This window comes from Aedes aegypti, chromosome 3 (genome assembly GCF_002204515.2).
Source record: "Aedes aegypti strain LVP_AGWG chromosome 3, AaegL5.0 Primary Assembly, whole genome shotgun sequence".
NCBI lineage: Eukaryota > Metazoa > Arthropoda > Insecta > Diptera > Culicidae > Aedes > Aedes aegypti.
This window is the reverse complement of record NC_035109.1, coordinates 143,345,867-143,365,531: the sequence shown is the minus strand read 5'-3', so window position 1 is coordinate 143,365,531 and position 19,665 is coordinate 143,345,867. Positions and strand designations below refer to the sequence as shown.

At 37.1% G+C, this 19,665-nt stretch overlaps 1 protein-coding gene across 18 annotated transcripts in view; it reads right to left on the bottom strand.

Annotated features, from left to right (window-relative positions):
* Positions 1–19,665, bottom strand: part of LOC5568502 (ensconsin) — a 458,662-nt gene that overhangs the window by 210,285 nt on the left and 228,712 nt on the right. For 11 of the 18 annotated variants that reach the window (XM_021849222.1, XM_021849225.1, XM_021849228.1 and 8 more), the window contains exon 2: positions 8,256–9,300. The exons of 6 other annotated variants lie outside the window; for them this stretch is intronic. In XM_021849222.1, the coding sequence (XP_021704914.1) occupies positions 8,256–8,856 (601 nt within the window). In that variant the 5' untranslated portion in view covers positions 8,857–9,300. The remainder of the gene's footprint in view (positions 1–8,255; positions 9,301–19,665) is intronic. One more of the 18 variants, XM_021849223.1, reaches the window with a different exon arrangement.

The following is a 19,665-nucleotide window of genomic DNA, read 5'->3' as shown; positions in this document are numbered from 1 at the left end:
CTGGGATGACCTTATACAGTCATTAAATATCTTCCAAACACTTGCATATTTTTTCCAAATGTTTCTTAATAAATTCAAAACCAGTGTTGTAAGCAATCTCGGTAGTCGACACGTTTTCGCTGATATTCGGTAGCGCTTCCCTTAAACATGCACAAGACGAGCGATCAAACGAATGTCGAAAAGAAAAATGTCAATTGAATGCCACTGACCACGATAGCGTCGTTAGGAAATATTACGGTTTTGTTTGTTTCTGTTCTGCTTTCACTGCATATGTGTCACATTCGACATTACAGGCAAGATTAAACTATTCATGTTATTTATGATCCGATGTCCGAATTCTATGAAAAACTTATGATTTATGCAAATGTCATCATGTCAGACGACACTCAATTCACATTTTTTTTGTCGACGTTCATTCTAAAGCTCGTGCTGTGACTGCTAACCATGGCAACGAAACGAACGTCGCGCAAAATGTCGAATGTTTACAGCACTGTTCAAAACACTTGGAAGAACTAATGGAGGATGAATTTTGAATGAATTGAAGTAATGTTTAAAGAACGTACTAAGACAAATATCCTAAAAAACCCAAAAATATATCTTCTGGTAATCTACTCGATGTGTTGCAGGAAATTGGAGGAAGTTCATTTGACATAAAGACATTTTGCATAACTTTAGGCGTTCCGTATAACACAGCGCAACAAAAATGACATATTTGCGTGTCTCAAGAATTAAATTATGTGTCTCTAGTAGATCTGGATCCGCTGAATCTGATGCCGTTCTCAGAAATGTCCCAGCACGTCACAATTTTTAGCTACAGGTCGCCAAAGTTGTATAAAACACTGGTTTAATTGATGTTTACAAGAAATTTAAACTATGATTTATCAAACTTTTTCGTGATCCAATCCAGCAAGCATGCAAAATAGGACTTCAACTTTCATTTAAGATATAATTTGGATGAAATTGTTGGATACAATTTTTATTAAATCGATTTTTCCACATGCTTGCAGTCTCCATACAAAACTTTTTGTTTCTCTTATATGAAAAAAATCAATGCTTTTCTAAAACACCAAAAACTAACTTTTGAACATAGATAGTGTTATGAACTTTGCTGATAAGTATTGTTATACACATAAAGTTTGAATTCGGTGACAAATTAAGCAAATAAATTGCCTTACAAGCTGGTAAACTTGCATGCAAGTTGGCTGAAATAGTCAAATTTTGCATTTTCAACAGCCAATATCTGAAAAACTAGACGTGCTGTGATATTTTCGAAAACAGCAATTGATTCGGCAACCCTTAATTAAGTAAATAGCGGTATTTTGATGCTTGAGACAAAAACGTTTCCGCAGTGTAATGGAAGCATGTCAAAACATGTCTGAATATTTCTTCTTTAGAATGCGACATGTTCTTGTTTGAAATCTTAGCGCAAACGTCTTGTTCCCAAAACCATTGCAGCTATTGATTAGCTTAGCTTAGCTTAGACTGACTACACATATCAATGGTTGCTATTCCGTGATTGACCGAAGTCAGTGAAAATGCACAAAGAATCAACTAGAAGTTCGGTTGGGATTGGCCATAATCTTCTTTAGTGTGCATAATTCAGTGCCTCTATTTATACAATGTCAATACCGGCGCCGGCCACGTCCTTGCAGTCAGGTGGGATTGGGGGAAGGAATGTTAGTGTGTAACCTTTGCTATTTGGAGACCATGTTTGCCTCTGCATCTCCACAAAGGTTACTGGGAGGGATGTTTGTTAATGGGGAGGATCGTTGGGTCACAGGATTCACTTTGATAAGCGATTAGACCATGATAAATAATTATTTGTGAGATATAAACATGCTTATATGTAAATACAATATTTTCATTTGATATGAACAATATCTATGTAGAGAAAAATTATGCCGACACTTGAGGTGACGAACCTTTCAAAGTTTGTTGAATAAAGTGAACCTTTCTCAAGTCTACACTTGTAGTGTCGAACCATTCAAAGTTTTTTTAATTACAATAATAAAAGTAAAAAGAAAAAGGAGTTTTGAAAAAAAAATTAGACATAAATAATTTATGAATAAGAGTTTATGTCGACACTCACAGTGACGAACCTTTGAAAGTTTGTTGAAAAATCACATTTACATCTCACCGTTGTAAAGAATAAAGGTGCAGTCATACATATTTTATAGATTAGAAATAGTAGCATGAAACGAGCTCACCAATTGATCCGTCATCCTTGAGCAGCAACAATCCACCCGACCCGATAGGGAAAAAACTGACGACTTCTCAGGCTTTCTTGACGCACTACTGCCCAGGAGCAAGCGTCAACGTCGAAAGATCAAAAAGAACTAATCGAACGCGGCACTTTTCACTTTACTCGACCGATGCGCGACATGTTTGATCTTGCCCTCATCGCCGGCCCCCGCAGGAGCAAGCGTCAAGGTCGAAGGATCAAACACAACTAAGCGATCGCGGTTTTTTTTCCACTTTCACTCGAACGACGCGCGACATGTTTGATCCTGCCCTCATCACCGGCCCCCGCAGGAGCAAGCGTAAGGGTCGAAGGATCAAACACAACTAAGCGATCACCCCAAAACCATTGCAGCTATTGATTAACATATTTTCCATGTAATCGAACTTTTCATAAGTGCTTTTCAAGAATCACCCACAATTTGCCGATGATTTAAAGTAAACCAATTAGACAAAATTGGCTCGCTTATCGAGCTTCATAGAATTTTGACATGAATATGATTTCACTTGTTTAGTTTTGTTTGAAAATGACACGCTAAAAAAGATCACTAGACTAGAACAAGTTTGTGTTACAAAAAATTGGTTTCTTTCAAATGCCCATTTCGCGTGAGTGGTTGGTAGTAGGGTAGATGTACCAATAGTGGAGGTATTAAGCACGATTGAACTTCATTTAATCGCCTAAATTCAAGAAGCGCAATTGATGTACATGTTAGTGTTGTAACGGGAAGTAACGACCATTTACTTAATGAGAAAAATAATTTCATCGCAGTAATCCACGGCATGTTAGTGAAAAATAATACCTCCACTATTGGTACACTGTTCCTGTAGTTGCGGTATATTTTTAATTTATGTTCCTATAGTTGCGGTATCCGTTGTTTTCTTATGGGAACCTCCACTATAGGAACACTTTACCGCAACTATTGGTACAAGTGGGACAAGTTTTAGCAATTTTAGTGTAATTTCATCAGTTTTAAAGCAGTTTGAACGCTCTTTTCAACTATTCCGTGTATCAACAAGCCAATACGTCGATTGGCAGTGTCGGTTCTGTGGCTAATGCAATGAAATCAGTGAAAACGGCAGTACCGCAACTATAGGAACACCCACAACTAAGGGAACACTTACCCTAAATCACAAACTTTAATCACCTATCTTGAGACAGACTTGCATCTAAATAAAATATGGACATTTTTTTAACCAGCTTTAGATTTTGAAAATCATTTTTTACAGTGTATGCCACAAATGAGACATTTTCTATAAGGAATTCTCGATAATTTGAAGAATGCTGATTAGACAAACTTGACTCGCTTATTGAATTTCATTGAATTCTGAGATGTCACAATCATTTCACTTGTTTAGTTTTGTTGAAAAATTACACGCTAAAAAGTATGATTTAAGACAAGAAAAACTTTTGTAATTAAAACTTTGCTTCCATAAAAGTGCCCATTTCGCGATGGACGTTTGATAGTAAACTTAATTACCTATCTTGAGGCACAATTTCATTAATTTAATGAAATTGTGCCTCAAGATAGGTAATTAAGTGTACTAGTGGCCATTTTTAATCGAATTTCAATCTTGGAAAAAAATCAGTGTAAGCCACATATTATATTTTTTAGTTGGAAATACTTAAATTACAATTGTTCACAAGTCATCCAATGAACCGTTTTTCGTATAGTTGCCATTTTACAATTACATTATTTTGAAAAAATAATAAAAGTTTGGTTCTTTTTAAATGACAGTCCAGACAAATTTTGGAAAAGCTAGGTATGCAAGTGGCCCATTTTGTCAAGGTCTACACATCTAGGATATTTCATTAAAATCTGAGAGCGATTTGGCGTGAAATGCGTCATGAGTTCTTTCATGCATTTCTTGAGGAGTTTCTTGTCGAATCCCTACATTTGGAATCGTTGGAGGTATAAATTGAAGATTCCTAAAACCATACTCCTCGATGAATCTGTACAGCAATTCTTAAAGTACCTGTAAAAAAAGTCGCGTAGGAATCTATGTCTTGCGCCTCTAGGATTTACCCAAGGATTATCTGCAACGGTTCTTGCAGAAATTCCATCTTAGTCATTCGACAGATTTTTTCCAGAAATTACCATGGGATTTAAAATAGAATTTTTAGAACTTCTTCAAGATTCCATGCAGCAATTGTTCTTCTCATATTACGAATAATACTGATTCTCTATTAGAGTTCCTCAAAGTTTCCTTGCAGTCAAATCTGCAAAACCTCGTATAAACAGAAGAACCTCTAGGGACATTCTCTAAGTATTCTTCAAATAACATATAAAGGTTGGTTGTCATTGCATAATAAAGCAATCCATGAGGAATCCCGCTTGATTTCGGGACTCCAACTGTCCAGAGTACTAGCTGCCTGAACCTTCTTAGGCTTTATTTTGTTCATTATGCAAGAAAGGAGAAGAGAATCTATAACAAAAGGTCGAAAGTAGTATAGTAGCATCTGGAGTTTCAAATGAACGAATAGTCGTTTATCGTGAAAATGATTTGAGGTTCATTTGCCTTCGAACTCCTTCAAAACTGAGCTCATCAGTCGTTTTCTTCGGCTAAGCTGCATGTCTGGGCAAAATTTGAAAAAAAAAACGTGGGTGCTGTTTTGGAGTTACGCCCTTTTGAAGTTATAAGTCCAAAATTTGAAGAAAATCTAAAAATTTTCATAGGCTCAAGTACCATAAAACATTACAAAGCCAATTTTACCAGAATAATCTGAATAATTAGGTAAACTTGAGCACTTATATTTTTATCAACTTCCATTTGCTTCAAAGGCTACTTTTTTAGAAACATTAGCTTACAAATGTGTACTGCTGCCGAGCAAAGCTTGAGATCACATTGAAAACAAATTTTGATGTTGTGATATCGCATAAAACTAAAAGCAGGAAAATGTTCCAATGAAATCAATGGAGTTCAAATTGAGAACTCTCTGAGATATACATATTTTCATTTGTTCTAGAAACGAGTCTGCGACAAGATAAATGCTTTATTTTTATGTTCTCATAGTGTTTATACAAGTAGCTCGAATAAATTTATAATTATGTAAAATTAAAACATTAACAAAAATTTAAAATGATAGCGGAACGAAAACAAAATATGAAGTCGAATATATTAAACTAATATCAAATTATGAGATCAACTTGATGCTGAAAACAAGACACGTTTACGGCTTGAATTAATTTTTGAAGTTGGATTTGGTTCGGGTGTCCTTCGTTCTTTGCTTCACCTTTTTTATCGAATCTAACTCTGTTGTATAGGGTTTTAGGACATTTAATCGGATGACGTTTTGTCGAACGACATTTGGTCGAATGGACGTTTGGTCGATTGACTTGGGAACGTTTAGTCGAAAGATAATTTTGTAATGGTCGATCGAAGAATCGTTCGGTACAACAGATATGAAACGGTTCTAAAATCTTTACACAATGGATGATTTCAAGTTTATTATAAGAAAACATACTTTTCATCAGGAGTCAATAACGAATCTCCAATTTCGTTGAAGTTAAAAAGCGATTGTGTATATTTATTGCTCAACGTTGAAAAAACATGATGATCTGTTAAATTTACTATTCTTTCAAAATATCATATTTTTTTCTTTGAAAACTTCCTCCTACATATTTTTGTCTCTCGGTTATTGGAACATTACACATTGTTGAATTTATTATTCTTTCAAAATGCCATCGTCCTTTATATATAACTGAGAGATCTTTATCCAATGACAATTTCCAGTGTGAGTACTCGGAACCTTTATTACGTATGAAGTTTTACAGTGTACAATTGAGCAATAATTTGTAATAAAGGTCCAGACCTGATTGAGCATACAACAACTTGGTCACCTTGAATTGTCTGCATATAATGCACTTTTATACGTATAATAAAGGGGCTTTCAGGAAACGGTTTTGGCGAAGTGCATTAAAAGTAACGCCTGCAGGATACGTGTTTCTACTCATGGTGAATTTTTGTTGTTATTGAGACTCCCAGTAATTGATTATTAATTCAATCGAAAATAATCAAACAATAGGAACAATAGAATTTTTATACCGCGTGAAGTGAGACAAGGCGACTTAGGTGAAAAATGTTGCCTTGCTTCAATTTTAGATCAGCTCTTCACGATTCATCCAACTCTCAGAATAAGCCTGAATAAGAAAAATGACATCAAGTAACATTAACAACGCAAATGGTCAATTGATTTTGTAGAGGAGTATGAGTGATCAGCTAGAATCCCACAATATCGATCGTCAAATATTGAAGGCTTGAAGTTTGATCAAGAAATATCAGTACTGCAATGCAGATTTCTAGCACTTTATCAAACCAACGTTCCTGTTAAAAGGTTAAGTGTCTGTTGTTTAGTGTTTCAATAAACTGTTTGATCCAGCCGTTCTGTGTTCATTTTCTGTATCCGGAAGGAAAGTTCGTCGTTCTTGTGTTCCTTTCTAAAGCTGGTCCTTTCACGGCACTGACCTCACAAACGCTGGAATGTGCATCAACATATATATTTGTTCAAAATATCATCTTTCGTTGAAAAAAAAAAAAAACAAAATGCCTCATAAATATTTTTGTTGATCAGGAATTGAAATATTAAGCATTGTTGAATTTATTGTTCTTTCATAATGCCATCGTTCTGTATGCAAAACTGTTGATTTTCATTTTATGGCAACTTTCAGTTTGATTGCGTGGAACCATTATTGAGAATCAACCTCCAGTAATAGTCCATACCACATGTTCGCCTTTTGTGTATTAACATCAAAATGTCACTCTGTATGATAATATGAAAAATCCCTATTCGACCAAATGTTCATTCGAACCAACGTACTTTCTACTAAACGTCATTCGACCAAACGCAATTCCATCAAATTTCATAGATTCGGGGCGGTCCATTAATTACGTAAGACAATTTTCGAGGTTTTTCAAACCCCCCCTCCCCCCATGATAAGATTTTTTGTATGAAAATTAAAAATAAATTGTATGGCGCGTAAGAAATCTCAGACCCCCCCTCCCCCCACAAATCCTTACGTAATTAATGGACAGCCCCTTATCTTGAACTATCTTTGTGTGTTAGCTTATGTTAAAGTTGAAAATTTTCTTCGGGTTGTTCGTATAGTTACATGCGATCTGTAAGTGAATTTTCAACGATGTTGAACTCTATGGAACAAATTGCAACGGATGCTGTATACTTTATGCATATTTTAAGCAATGATTTATTTTTCTTCGTAAATTTTGGTTTTTGATTTTTTTAGTTTTGAACATCCCTATCCTTTTGTTCTAATTACCTATTTTTGACAATATTAAAAATATAAAGTTTGAAAGTGCTTAAAAATATAAGATTATTTAATTATTACTCGGATACATATTTTATTTTCCGTGTAACTATCGGAAACACAGATTTGTAGGAAAATTAATATCACCAGGCTCTACTTCCGTGAAAGGTTGATAGTGGAAAAATATGAAATGTAGGAACTTTTAAGATTACACATTAAAAGAGGATCAAGCATTTGTAGATTGAAAAAAATCGGATGTTCAAACATTTTTCAAAAATACGAAAATATTTCGAAAGTCACGCGTGATATGCGTGTAATAGGCCAAAGTTTAAGTCAAAAATAAAATCAAATTGATTTTCGAGGCATAATTCTAAATTTAGTCGATTTTTTTATTCAAAATTCCGTCCAAAGGTTACAAACAACTAGACATACCAGGGGTGGGCTTGATGTAGTGGTTAGAACACACGCCTCTCTCGGACCTGAGATCGAATCCCATCCCTGAGATAGTTATTAAATGTTTCAGTTACGACTTCACTGTTGGTCCCGAGATGAACTAGCCCAGGGCTAAAAATCTCGTTATTAAAAATGAAGTCGCCGAAATTGTTTTTAATTTTCGCCCAGAAATTCGGTTTAGCCATAGAAACGATAAGCTCAGATTTTATGGGTTTTTCTCCTAATAATAACGGTCTGGGTAACACCGTGTATTCAATAGCTGAAAACAATAAATAACAATTTGCTAGAATATCTCAAACTTACATATCCAAACGTTCCCCTTGGGGGTGTCCTCCAGGATCCGAATGTTGAAATCGTACGCGGCCAGGTCCTTCCGCAGGCTCATCGCCTTATCGTAGGTGAGCGCACATTTCGGCACCAGAAACAAACTGTCCAGCTCGAAAAGATCCCCGGGGGCACTTCCCGTCACCCTGTTCGTCCCAGGTCCCCCCTCACCACTACTGCTGCTGCCCAAACTCTTCGGTCCCCCAAGGCTGTTGTTGCTGTAATACAAACTGCCACCGTTCGTTATGATCGAGTAAGATCCACTACCATTGGTCAGTGAAGTGGTTGCTGGTGCTGCTGTTGCCGGCGTTGGTCCTCCTCCGGGGCATCCACCGGAAGAGTACCCGTTACTCAGCAGATACGGACTGTTTCGGCTGCGGATCAACCGATTGTTGTTGTTGTTACTGGAAGCACGACCTGCACTACTGCTGCGGACTTGAACCGTTCCGTTCTGGTGCTGATGGTGCTGATGACTGTTCTGATGATGGTGATGACTTCCGTTGCTGTTACCGTGATGATGGGAATGATGATGACTGCTGGCACTGATATTGGTAGCTGTACAACGTTTCACTGATATCATAGCTTCTGCCGGGGAGGCTCAAAATACGCCCGGAGCTTCCCGAAGTTCGTACCGTCGACGTCGCTGGTAGAGTTCCCGTTGCCGTTCAGCAACTTCCAACTTGGGCAACTCATACACTCACTTGGGCACTGGAGACTCACTTTCACAACCAGATGATGCTCCCACACCGTTTCTTGGGGGTTTCTTCTGATTATTCTTCTTGCTCGGATCGAATTTCTACTTCATCGCTTTTCAAATTCACTTATTTTTCCTTTTCGCGTGCTCCACTATCGGAACCGGACTGGGTTATCACAGATGATTACTCTTTTTTTTCGGGGGGAGATTTTTTCTTCGCTTTCGAGATTTGCACTTTTTTCCTGATGGGTATATTGCTATTTGTCGGTCATTTTCACTGTTGGAGTTGCCTGTTTGCACACACTCTGGCTATTGGTGAGGAGAGAGGAACTGTAAAATAGAACAATTAGCTCTTTTGGGGGTAGCGGTGAGCCAGAGCCGTAGACGCAGGTGCGCGGATTTGGTTAGGAGAAAACCGCTTTTTTAGGTTCTTCTTCTTTCGTGCGATTCGATGAGTGAGCGAGCATACGCGGAGGAGCGTGGAAAATTTTCGGGGTGGTGAACAGGGGGACTCATTGCAGTAGCGAGTCAATAAATGGGGGGAAAGGGTGGGTTGTGGTCTACTTTCGACATGTTTGGGGAAGGACTATCGATGGAAGACTACGACGGGGGTTTGTAATATAATTCGAAAGGTGATTCAAACACGAAGAGGACAATCAATAAGTGTAGGAGAAATGCACAAACTGGGGGCTTGGAAGGTTATTTCAATTCGAATGAGGGATAAATAATTACGAGTGAAGATGACAACACACAAAGTGAAGTGAAATAAGACTCATGGATATTGAAAATTGTTCACAGAAATCCTTTGATAATCTTCCAATGGAACACAAGCTTCGATCAGATTGAGATAAATTCACAGTAGAAAATAGATGGAAATGCCTCAGCAACTTTTTCAAGGCAAGGACGTGGCCAGGACAATATTCGATCATTGGAGGATGAGTTCGTCTTGTTAAGGGAACGAAACCAGGACATACCAAAATTGAGTATTCATAGCATGCGCACTTAAGTTTATTCTTTTATTTCATTATTTCGGTCAAACGGCATTCGGGCAAATGGCATTCGGTAAAATGACCCGGAATCAAGCTATTCAATGCCAGATAATTTCAAATGCTTATCACTTGAATAGCGTGTGATAGGGTTTTTAACTCGTTAAGCTAAAAAGATTGTTAATACGAATGAATCATTAAGTCGAAAAGATCATTAGGTCGAAATTTGTTAATAGTTTTAACGGGTCTTAAGGCCGAATGGGTTGTTAGGTGTTTGGTTAAGATTATTTGTATTACCTTGAAGCCCACAATAGGCAGCGTCCATTTACTACGTAACGCCATTCAGCAATTTTGACCCCCCGGTCGTAACGCTTTTTGTATTAACAATTTCAAATTTTTGTATGAACCGTAACACTTGAGCCTACTCCACCCTCCCCCTAAAGCGTTACGTTACTTGTGGACGGCGCCATATCCTCTGTGAAATTGAACTAGAAATTTAACCAGCTTTTGTTTAAAGGAGGTCAAAACACTGATAAATAAGTAAGCTATTTGACACAGTAATTTGTATTTTTCACCAGTCGAATGTTATTTTGACCTAACGACCCTTTCAGCCTAAAGACATTCGGCCTAACTGCTCTCACCCCTATTCGCATTCTTCCATGAGTTCCATGTTAATTTCAGATGTAGTGAAAACAATAATTTAAGTTTAAGGTCTCTTTCAAAATTGTTTTTTTTTTATTTTTGATAGCCACGAAACAAGCTGAATTCTGGATTTTTTGTTCAGAAATGGAACCGCCTGGCAGACAATCGTCAGATTCGTCACCAATTGGTGACGAAATAAAAAAAAAGTAATCATAATCCTGTACAATAACTCTAGCAGGTCGTCGTCTCGTTATCGTAAGTTATCGATGAAAGAATGCACGATTAACTTCAATCCAAAATCGTCAACGAAGAAATGTTTCTTCATTCCGTTTTCTCCCTCCCTCACAAGAAGAAGGCGTTTATTGCATATTCGCTTGCTACGCACCAAACGTCGAATGCCATCCCAGATTTTCTTGAATTCGCAATTGAACCCTCTCACATCATGGCACTGCAATAGCTCTGTTGGTGAGTGCGTGGAGTTGACGATTCAAAGATCATTTGTTCGATTCCAGGCGTGTTTTTTTTGTTTCTGTTTTGTTTTTTCAAAAAAAGCTTAGTTTTTTAGGAAATTTTTATATTTTTTCATGTAAAAAAAAAATCGTCAGGGTTTTATATTAATTCTGCAAAGTTGAAATCTTAAGCTTTTATTGCATAAAATATAATAGATTGGAAATCGGTTAAGCTGTTCAAAAGTTATGTTTTTTTTTTAAAATAAAAAATCTAATGCGCTGAGACCTACATTGTGTGCCGATAAAAAATGACTGATTTTGTTGACTTTGTTCCCAAGACCTTCAAAACACAAAAAAACGGAAATTTTTGTTTTTTTCATGTCAAAAAAAAACAATTTTTGTGAAATTTTATATTTTTCTTGAAAAGTCAAAATCATTAACTTTTATTTCGTCCAAGAAAACTGCAAATCGGTCAACCGGTTCAAAAGTTATAATTTCTTAAAAAATAAAAATTTTGCAAAGTCGCGATTTTTCTAGTCACTTTATTTTGGAAATCCAAAAAATCCAAAAACACGTGTATCCTTATTTCGGATAAGGAACAAAAAGCAAATTTTCATGGACATGGAAAACGTAAAATTGTAATTTAAAAGCACGAATTGAATCGTTTCAAATTTGAGCTTCGGTTAGTAAAGTGTTTTGAGTGTTTTAATAATTACATAGGATTGCATAAAAATAAAAAATCGGTTTATGAAAACCATATTATGGATCAATTTTCATATTATGGATCTAATTGTGACATATTAGTGCGCAAAATCAAGAGATTTTCAGCTCAATGCATCTGTATTGCATGATTTGGCGAAAGTTAACAATGTGTCACATATTACTGAAAAAAATAACAGTGTTAGAGCTGGAAACAAGGGTAAAATGCTCTTCTTTTGTGATACTGAATTGTAGTAACTGAGACATGAACTGTTTTCGCTCCACACCAAGTTTTCCACCCATTTTTGTCTGCTAAAAAACGAAATTGACAAACCTTGATGTTATATTAGTTTTATCCTTAGTGCTATTGTCTGTAAATGTCGAATCCGATGCTTAAAATGGCAGAAATCTACATTTTTTAGAAGTGATCCATAACCGTGGTAAACAATCATTTCCTGGTCCATATTATGGATCACTAGTTAGAAGTGCTAATATCCGGTATTTAGAATAAACAATCAAGAAACATGTTTTCCAAAGATGAATTCATACTAAATCGAAGCGAACGAGCATGTTTTATGCTATAACATTTGAATTATACCACCTGTGGGAGCTTATGAATGCTGACAGAACTTGTTACAGAAATCGACCATATAATGATAGCTGTGTGGTACAACCAAACATTTGTCAAAAACACCGTTATTTAGCGGTTGAATGTTGTGCTTAACATTACAAATGGTAGAAGACGAATAGTATGACATGGGAAAAATATGTTTTACGTCAACGTTTATGTTTTGAGCGAGTTATCCGATGTTGAACGCCAAAGTGATCCGTAACTGTATGGGCATGGTATGTTTTGTCCATAAATCTGGGATTACACGTTTAATTGAAACTCATTCGAAAGACAATGCTTTAATATTACTTCGTGGGTATTTTGTCAAAAACAATTTTAACTGAATTTTTATTTGAAATTATGGCATTTTTCGAAAACTACACTGAAAATATATGGCTGATTGTCTCAGTATTGTATTGACCAAAATTAAACCGGTATGGGATTAGAACAGTAATCCCATAATCTTTGAAGAGCACTTGCAGAATTTCGGCAGAAAAATCTGAAAACTGTTCCAAATCATTAAAAGCAGGCATTCAAGTAATCGTGCAAAAGTGTGCACGAGTGTGTATAACTTTTTAGAGAAAAGCGAAAAGGGGATGATTATTTTACCTACATTTCACGTTGATCAGATTTGATGAATGTTGTGAACTTTGAGAGATATGTAACAAATTTACTTTGGATAAACAATAAAAATTGATAAAAGTATGCAGTCAGAGTGGACCAAGTGCTTTTGACCGTAGCAACGAAAATGATCAGCGAGGAATTCAGGAAAATGGAAGATATTTCAAGTGATTTCTCAGATTTTTCAGCAAGGAATGATCCTTCTTCTCATCCATCAATAGAAATTCATAGATATAATAATTGGATGCATCTGATATTGATTTTTGACTATTTACCATATTTGGATAGTGTGCATACAGAGTGGCCCAAGTGTCAAAAAGCAATGAACTGATTGATTATTACATTTTTCAAGGTCAATTCCTGAGTCCGATAGACGTTTTTGGTAGTTAAATGCTGCCTATATGGAATATCCAATAACTCGCTTTTTGAACCAGTATATTATGGCCGGTAATCAAGATTTTTACTTGGTCTACTCTGATTGCACGCATATTTGAATATTTCTGGTGTTCAATGCCCTGACCCAACTAAACTTAAGTTTTCAAGCTATCGTAATGTCACTGATTTCAGCATTAAGGATATGGATTCTTGCAGAATTTACGATACTAATGTCGTAGGATATTCGTAATCTGTTTGTCTTAGAGATATGAACCCAGTTTGACCATGCAAACCACAGTGAACCACATCACTGAACGGTGTACTTTGTTTCAGACAGTGTACTTATTCTATTAAAAAATCGTTCTGTTCGAGGTTTGGGTTATGTTATTCCACGATTATCACTTCACATCATATTGTTTGGTTGTAACATAAAGATGTGTGGAGATATTGAAAGAAAATGTGCACGAATTAAAAAATTGGAGAGTGTTAGATTTTAACTCCATTTTTCTCAAAATATGAAAAATGTCACTTGGTCCGCTCTGACTTAACGCCGACCATAAGTCGGGCATGTATGACAAAAATGGTCTCGAGTGTATATATGAAGCTACAAACCTTACTTGGGAATAATTCAAACGATAAAAAATGGTTTTCGCGCATAACGCCACATAAAAGTCAAACACTGCTCCGTTCACTACCAACCTAACAACACCGAATTTCTCCGAATTCAATGACCACCGCACGTGTACCACTTTCCCATTGTGCGAGGACAACACGTGGTTGACAAACCCCCCACCCTATGAAAGGCGAAACCAATTTCGGCACGTCGTCGACCTACATGCTCCCGGGACAAAGATAATTTATCGTCGACAATTAGTTCGGCGTCTCCTCTGGCCTTTCGGAATTCGGATCCTCGGACCATACAAAAGAACACACGATCTAGTTCACTCGATCAACTCAACAGCCGTCAATTACACACACCGCGAATTACGCGCACCGAACAAGCGAGCGAACAATAAACGAACACAGCTTGGAGTACAATTTCGGGGGTCCAAGCGCGAGCCTTCAACCACGAAGCTCGCACCGGCACTGAACTGAAGCAATCGAAGCGGATGAAAATTTCCGAAACCTGCTGACTTCGGGCTCGCTCGGAACTTACCGTCATCAATCGATCGATCGATCAGGAGAAATTCCCGCTGCCAAACTTTACTGACCAACTATGATGGTGATGATGATGACGATGATATTGGGAATTTGTAGTTATAAGAGAAATATCGAAGAGGGCGAAAAACGGAACGCAACCCGAGTCGGTCAGGTGATAACTCTCCAAGGGGAGCACTGGAAGTGAGAGTATCTGCGGATCAGCGTCAACACATGCCGATGTCGGTGAAACGGTTCAGAATGTCAATAGCCGTAGCGGCAAACGCGCAACTATTCAGGGTGGTGGGTTCGAATCCCATCGGTCGAGGATCTTTTTGCGTTAGAAATTTTCTCGAATTCCCAGGGCATAGAGTATCTTCATGCTTGCCATACACGATATACAAATGCAAAAAGTACCAGTTGGCAAAGAAAACTCTCAGTCAATAACTACGAAAGTGCTCATAGGAGCAATAAGCTGAGGAGCATGCTCTGTCCTAGCTGGGATGTAATGCCAGAACGACGAAGAATGAATGCCAGAAGAAAGAAAAATCCACCGTAGAAATTTTCCGGAGCACGTGGAGCAAATTTTGCTTTATGTTTTTATCGGAATGGTCAACTCAGTGCCGTATTACGTTTCAGCCACATTATCACATCAGCTGTTTTGAGCAGATGAGTGAAGCGTGGCTACCGTTTCAATGGGCGTTGTTGTTGTTTTTGTAGCGAATCGAATGTGTCGATAGTAAACGTGTTACAGTGGATATTGACGGACGAAAAAGTCATTCAGGATCAACGGATTTAGTTTCCTTGCGAACAAAATCGTCATTCGTAACATTTAGTAAAACTACATTGATTGTGAAAGCCATAGCATTTGAAAAATGTGTTCCAGTCCTATACTAGATTCACGATGGTTTGTCTTAATACATGAAAGATCAAGTGAATTTTTGATTGTGTGAAAAACAAAATACAATAATAAGATTGAAATTATAAAAGTGAGAATAGAGGCAGAAATAAAAGTAACCACACACTTAGAATAGAACACAGAATTCGGTAAAATAAACCACAGATTCTGAACTGTGAAATATGCTTTTACGGATGTTTCACAGATAAAATGTTTTCAATCGAACTGTCAAAAATTCACCGAACATGCTGTAATTGCGGAAAAATTGCAGAAATCTGTTAAACTTCATCAACATATCTTTCGGTGAAGATAGAAATTGTTTATACTTTCACCAAAAATCTGTGAAATCATTTGTCTGCCATATAAACAACCGCTGCTTGAGTCAAAATTGGTGCTTTTTCAAGCAAATAAAGATAAATAAAGAAAAAAGCAGAGTATCTTTTAAAAATAGAAAATAGTTTAGTTCCAATAAAAGTGAATGTGATTAATATTTTTGTGATTTTTGGGATTCTCTGTCTGAATAAAAATGGGGAGTGTTAAAACTCAACCTTATTGTTTTAATTTGCAACACCGTTAAATTCGCGATGTTTGTCGCCGGGGTGTATAATTTCGGTTGCGTCATTCATTCTGTATAGTTCGATGTAGGCGCTGCTTCGTGATGATTGGGATAGTAACATATTGAGAAAAATCTGAATAGATTTCCATTTTCCATTTTCACGAAACTTCTGTAAGAATACACCGAATCAATCGGTGAAATGCCATTTGAATAACAAAAAATTACCGTAAATCTGTGGAATTTCACCGAAAAGCTCAGTGAAACCTCCTGAAACGACTAACAATTCTACAGAAAACCTGTACAAATTCACCGGACTATTCGGTGCTTTTGACAGATGAACTTTTTCAAGATTTACAGATCGTTCGGAGAAGTAAAAAATCACCGAACAGTTCGCCGAAAAATCTGCTGTTGAGAATTCGGTAAAATTTCACAGAAACCTGTGATAAATTCTAAGTGTGCAAAAGAAGGAATACAGACAAAGAACCTAGAATTAAAAAAAAAACAAAGATACTAGGGAAAAGACCAACCGGCAGTGAGAATTAAAGAAAAAAAAAACAAGAGAAACGAATAACAAGATAAGGATAAATAGTAACATACAGACAGACATACTGAGATAAAGATGAATCAAAAAAAGAAAAGCATAGAGAAACTAAGAAAGAGGAACTAACAAACTCAACAAAGAACAGATAAGCTTCGAATCACAATCACAAATTTGAACCATTCGCCTAATTGAAGCTCATATCTAAACTCCCATTACAAAATCCCATCGCCACCACAAGAAGGAAGAGAAAGTGATTTGCGCCGTGCGGCTTCCATCGATATATATCAATCAGTGCGCGAGGAAACGTTAGCTAGGCACGTCGAAGACTGCGCGGAAGGCCCACCATAATGCAACAGCAACCTTGCTTTGGGTGTGACCTCTGTTACCTGTTGCAGATCAACCCCTTCGGATCACAGTGGTTCAGATTTAGGAAAATGATGGCATAATTTTAATGCCATCAAAATATTATGTTGTTTTGAGTCATGAAAAGTGTTTTGGAACATGATTTAGGGTTGAAAACCCTGTTTTGGGTATGGAGATGTGGTTTTCATAGAACAAATTTTTCTTACAAAATTGCTGTTTTTGATTCATTTTGAGGCTCTCAACTTTTTAAAAAAAACTAGTGTTTATGTAAACTTAGGCAAGAAGAATCCTCTTCAATCGATTTTTTTGATACTCATATGTGTTCCTAAGTATTTGATATCGTAAATGGATGTTCGTCTTTGTTTTTCAACTCAAAACTATGCTTGGAAATGGAGGTTTTGCTAGCTTTTTGGAAAACTGGATCTCTGTGCAGATGCGTTGCTTGGGGTCCACCAGCAGCAAGACAGCAAGCGAAGACTTTGTAGGGTGTGGGGTTGCTCTGCGCGCTTCCGCAATTCGCGTGTACTCCACAAGTCGATTATTTATTGCCAACGTGTCTCTTCGGAACGGCGAAATTGGCTATTCGTGCCAAACGACGCACTATGGGACAGAAACCTTCTTTAGATGGCCAACACCTCTAACGATGAAGCTTTCAAGACTCCGAGTCAATCTAGTGGGCCCTGGCCAAATTTTTTTGAAATCGAAAGAAAAGTAAAATGGCTTGTTTTTTGAGAAAATAAACAAAAATTATATATGCTGTTCAACAACATCGAACAAATCCTCGCATCATTCTGTGAGGCTTCCTCTCAAGATTATGCAACCCATATCAAAAACGATGAAATTTACACCAGGATCACTTGAAAAATATTTCTATGGACCTTGTTATAATTCTGTAAGAAATCCCAATAGTATTCTGTCAGAATACCACCTTATTTCATTTGAAACTTCTGCTCAGGGTCCTGCGAGAATCCTACCTAACATTTTGTGATAATGCTTTTCATGATTATGCGGAATTTCAGCGCAACATTCATGAGCATTGTCCGTAGTACTGCATCGAAATCTCACCAATTTTCAAACTTGCATCTCTTTTTTTATGGATCTCTTTTTTCTGAAAAGTTTAAATCTTAAACTTTCATTCCATAAAAAAGATTGGAAATCGGTTGAGTTACGATTTTGAGATCTACAGTGTGTGCCGATAAAAAAGGCTGATTTTTTTATTTTCAAAAAATATATCTCAAAAACTAAAAAACATACATCGCTGAAAAATTGACAGTAAACGTAAAATTTTCTGAATTTTCAAGAAAAATAAAACAGCAATAGTCCCTTTTATTCCGATGTCTTCAAAACACGAAAAAACGAAAATGTTTGATTTTTTTCATGTAAAAAAAAACAATTTTTGTGAAATTTTATATTATTCTTGAAAAGGAAAATCTTTAACTTTTATTTTGTCTAAGAAAATTGAAAATCGGTCAAGCTGTTCAAAAGTTATGGTTTGTTTTTTAAATAAAAAATTTGCAAAGTCGCGATTTTTCTGGTTACCCTATTTCGGAAATGGTCACCCTTATAAAACAATTCAAAAATAAGTGTATCTTTATTCCGGATAAAGAACAAAATAGCAAATTTTCACGGAATTCGATGATCCATTAGATCGGTTTTTCATGGAATGGCTGCATAGCCATCTCTAGCACCAGAAAATGACAAGAAACCGTTTCGCTACGATTCTATTCCTCCATCATTATAGTATGTCTTTCTTTACGCCTGATACAAAGGCAGTCAGCTAACCAAAAACAAGGCTCTATGCCATAAAACTATCTTACCCCAATACCTTCCAGCATGAAGTGACGTAGATGCAGAGGTATACCAGGTCTACTATGGTCAGTTTTAAATGCAATATCCATTCCTCTCCCCTTCCCACATTTATCGGCATTCTGACGAGGCAGGCGTCATTGTTGCCTAAAAATAGAAGATCACCAGCACTTATATAAGGAACCCTTAAGTCATCTGGTTGGTTTCTTGTGTAAGGGGTCATCCAAAAATGACGTCCATCATTTGGGGGAGAGGGGGGGTCTATTAAAGTGTGACAGTGCATGTAATAAGTATTGGAAAAAGCGTGACAGAGGGGGGAGGGGGCCAGATAGCCGTAGCGGTAAACGCGCAGCTGTTCAGCAAGACCAAGCTGAGGGTCGTGGGTTCGAATCCCACCGGTCGAGGATCTTTTCGGGTTGTAAATTTTCTCGACTTCCCAGGGCATAGAGTATTTTCGTACCTGCCACACGATATACGCATGCAAAAATGGTCATTGGCATAGTAAGCTCTCAGTTAATAACTGTGGAAGTGCTCATAAGAACACTAAGCTGAGAAGCAGGCTCTGTCCCAGTGGGGACGTAACGCCAGAAAGAAGAAGAAGGGGGGAGGGGGGTTTAGAAATCCCGAAAAACGATGGACGTCATATTTGAATCGTCCCTAAGCGTAACCACGGGCGGCCAATCAATCTCAAGCTCAAGCCTGTCCATGAATCTGTGAGAATGTTAGCTATGGTTAGAATTCTGTCTAGACATGTTTTTTTTAACGCATTCAAGACTACGTAAAAAGCTGCTTATTCGATGAAAATTAGGTCCTGAGTTCAATCGTAATTCTGACTAGAATTGAATGAAATCCTGCTAGAGATTCCGTCCCGAATTTTCCGTAAAATGAGGCGCATTATTTTGTTACAATCATGCTCATGGTTTCTAATCTAAATATTTTTTGTGTGAATCCAAATTCTACTAAAATCTCTCGCATACACCCTATGATTAGAAATGATTTTAACAATGATGAT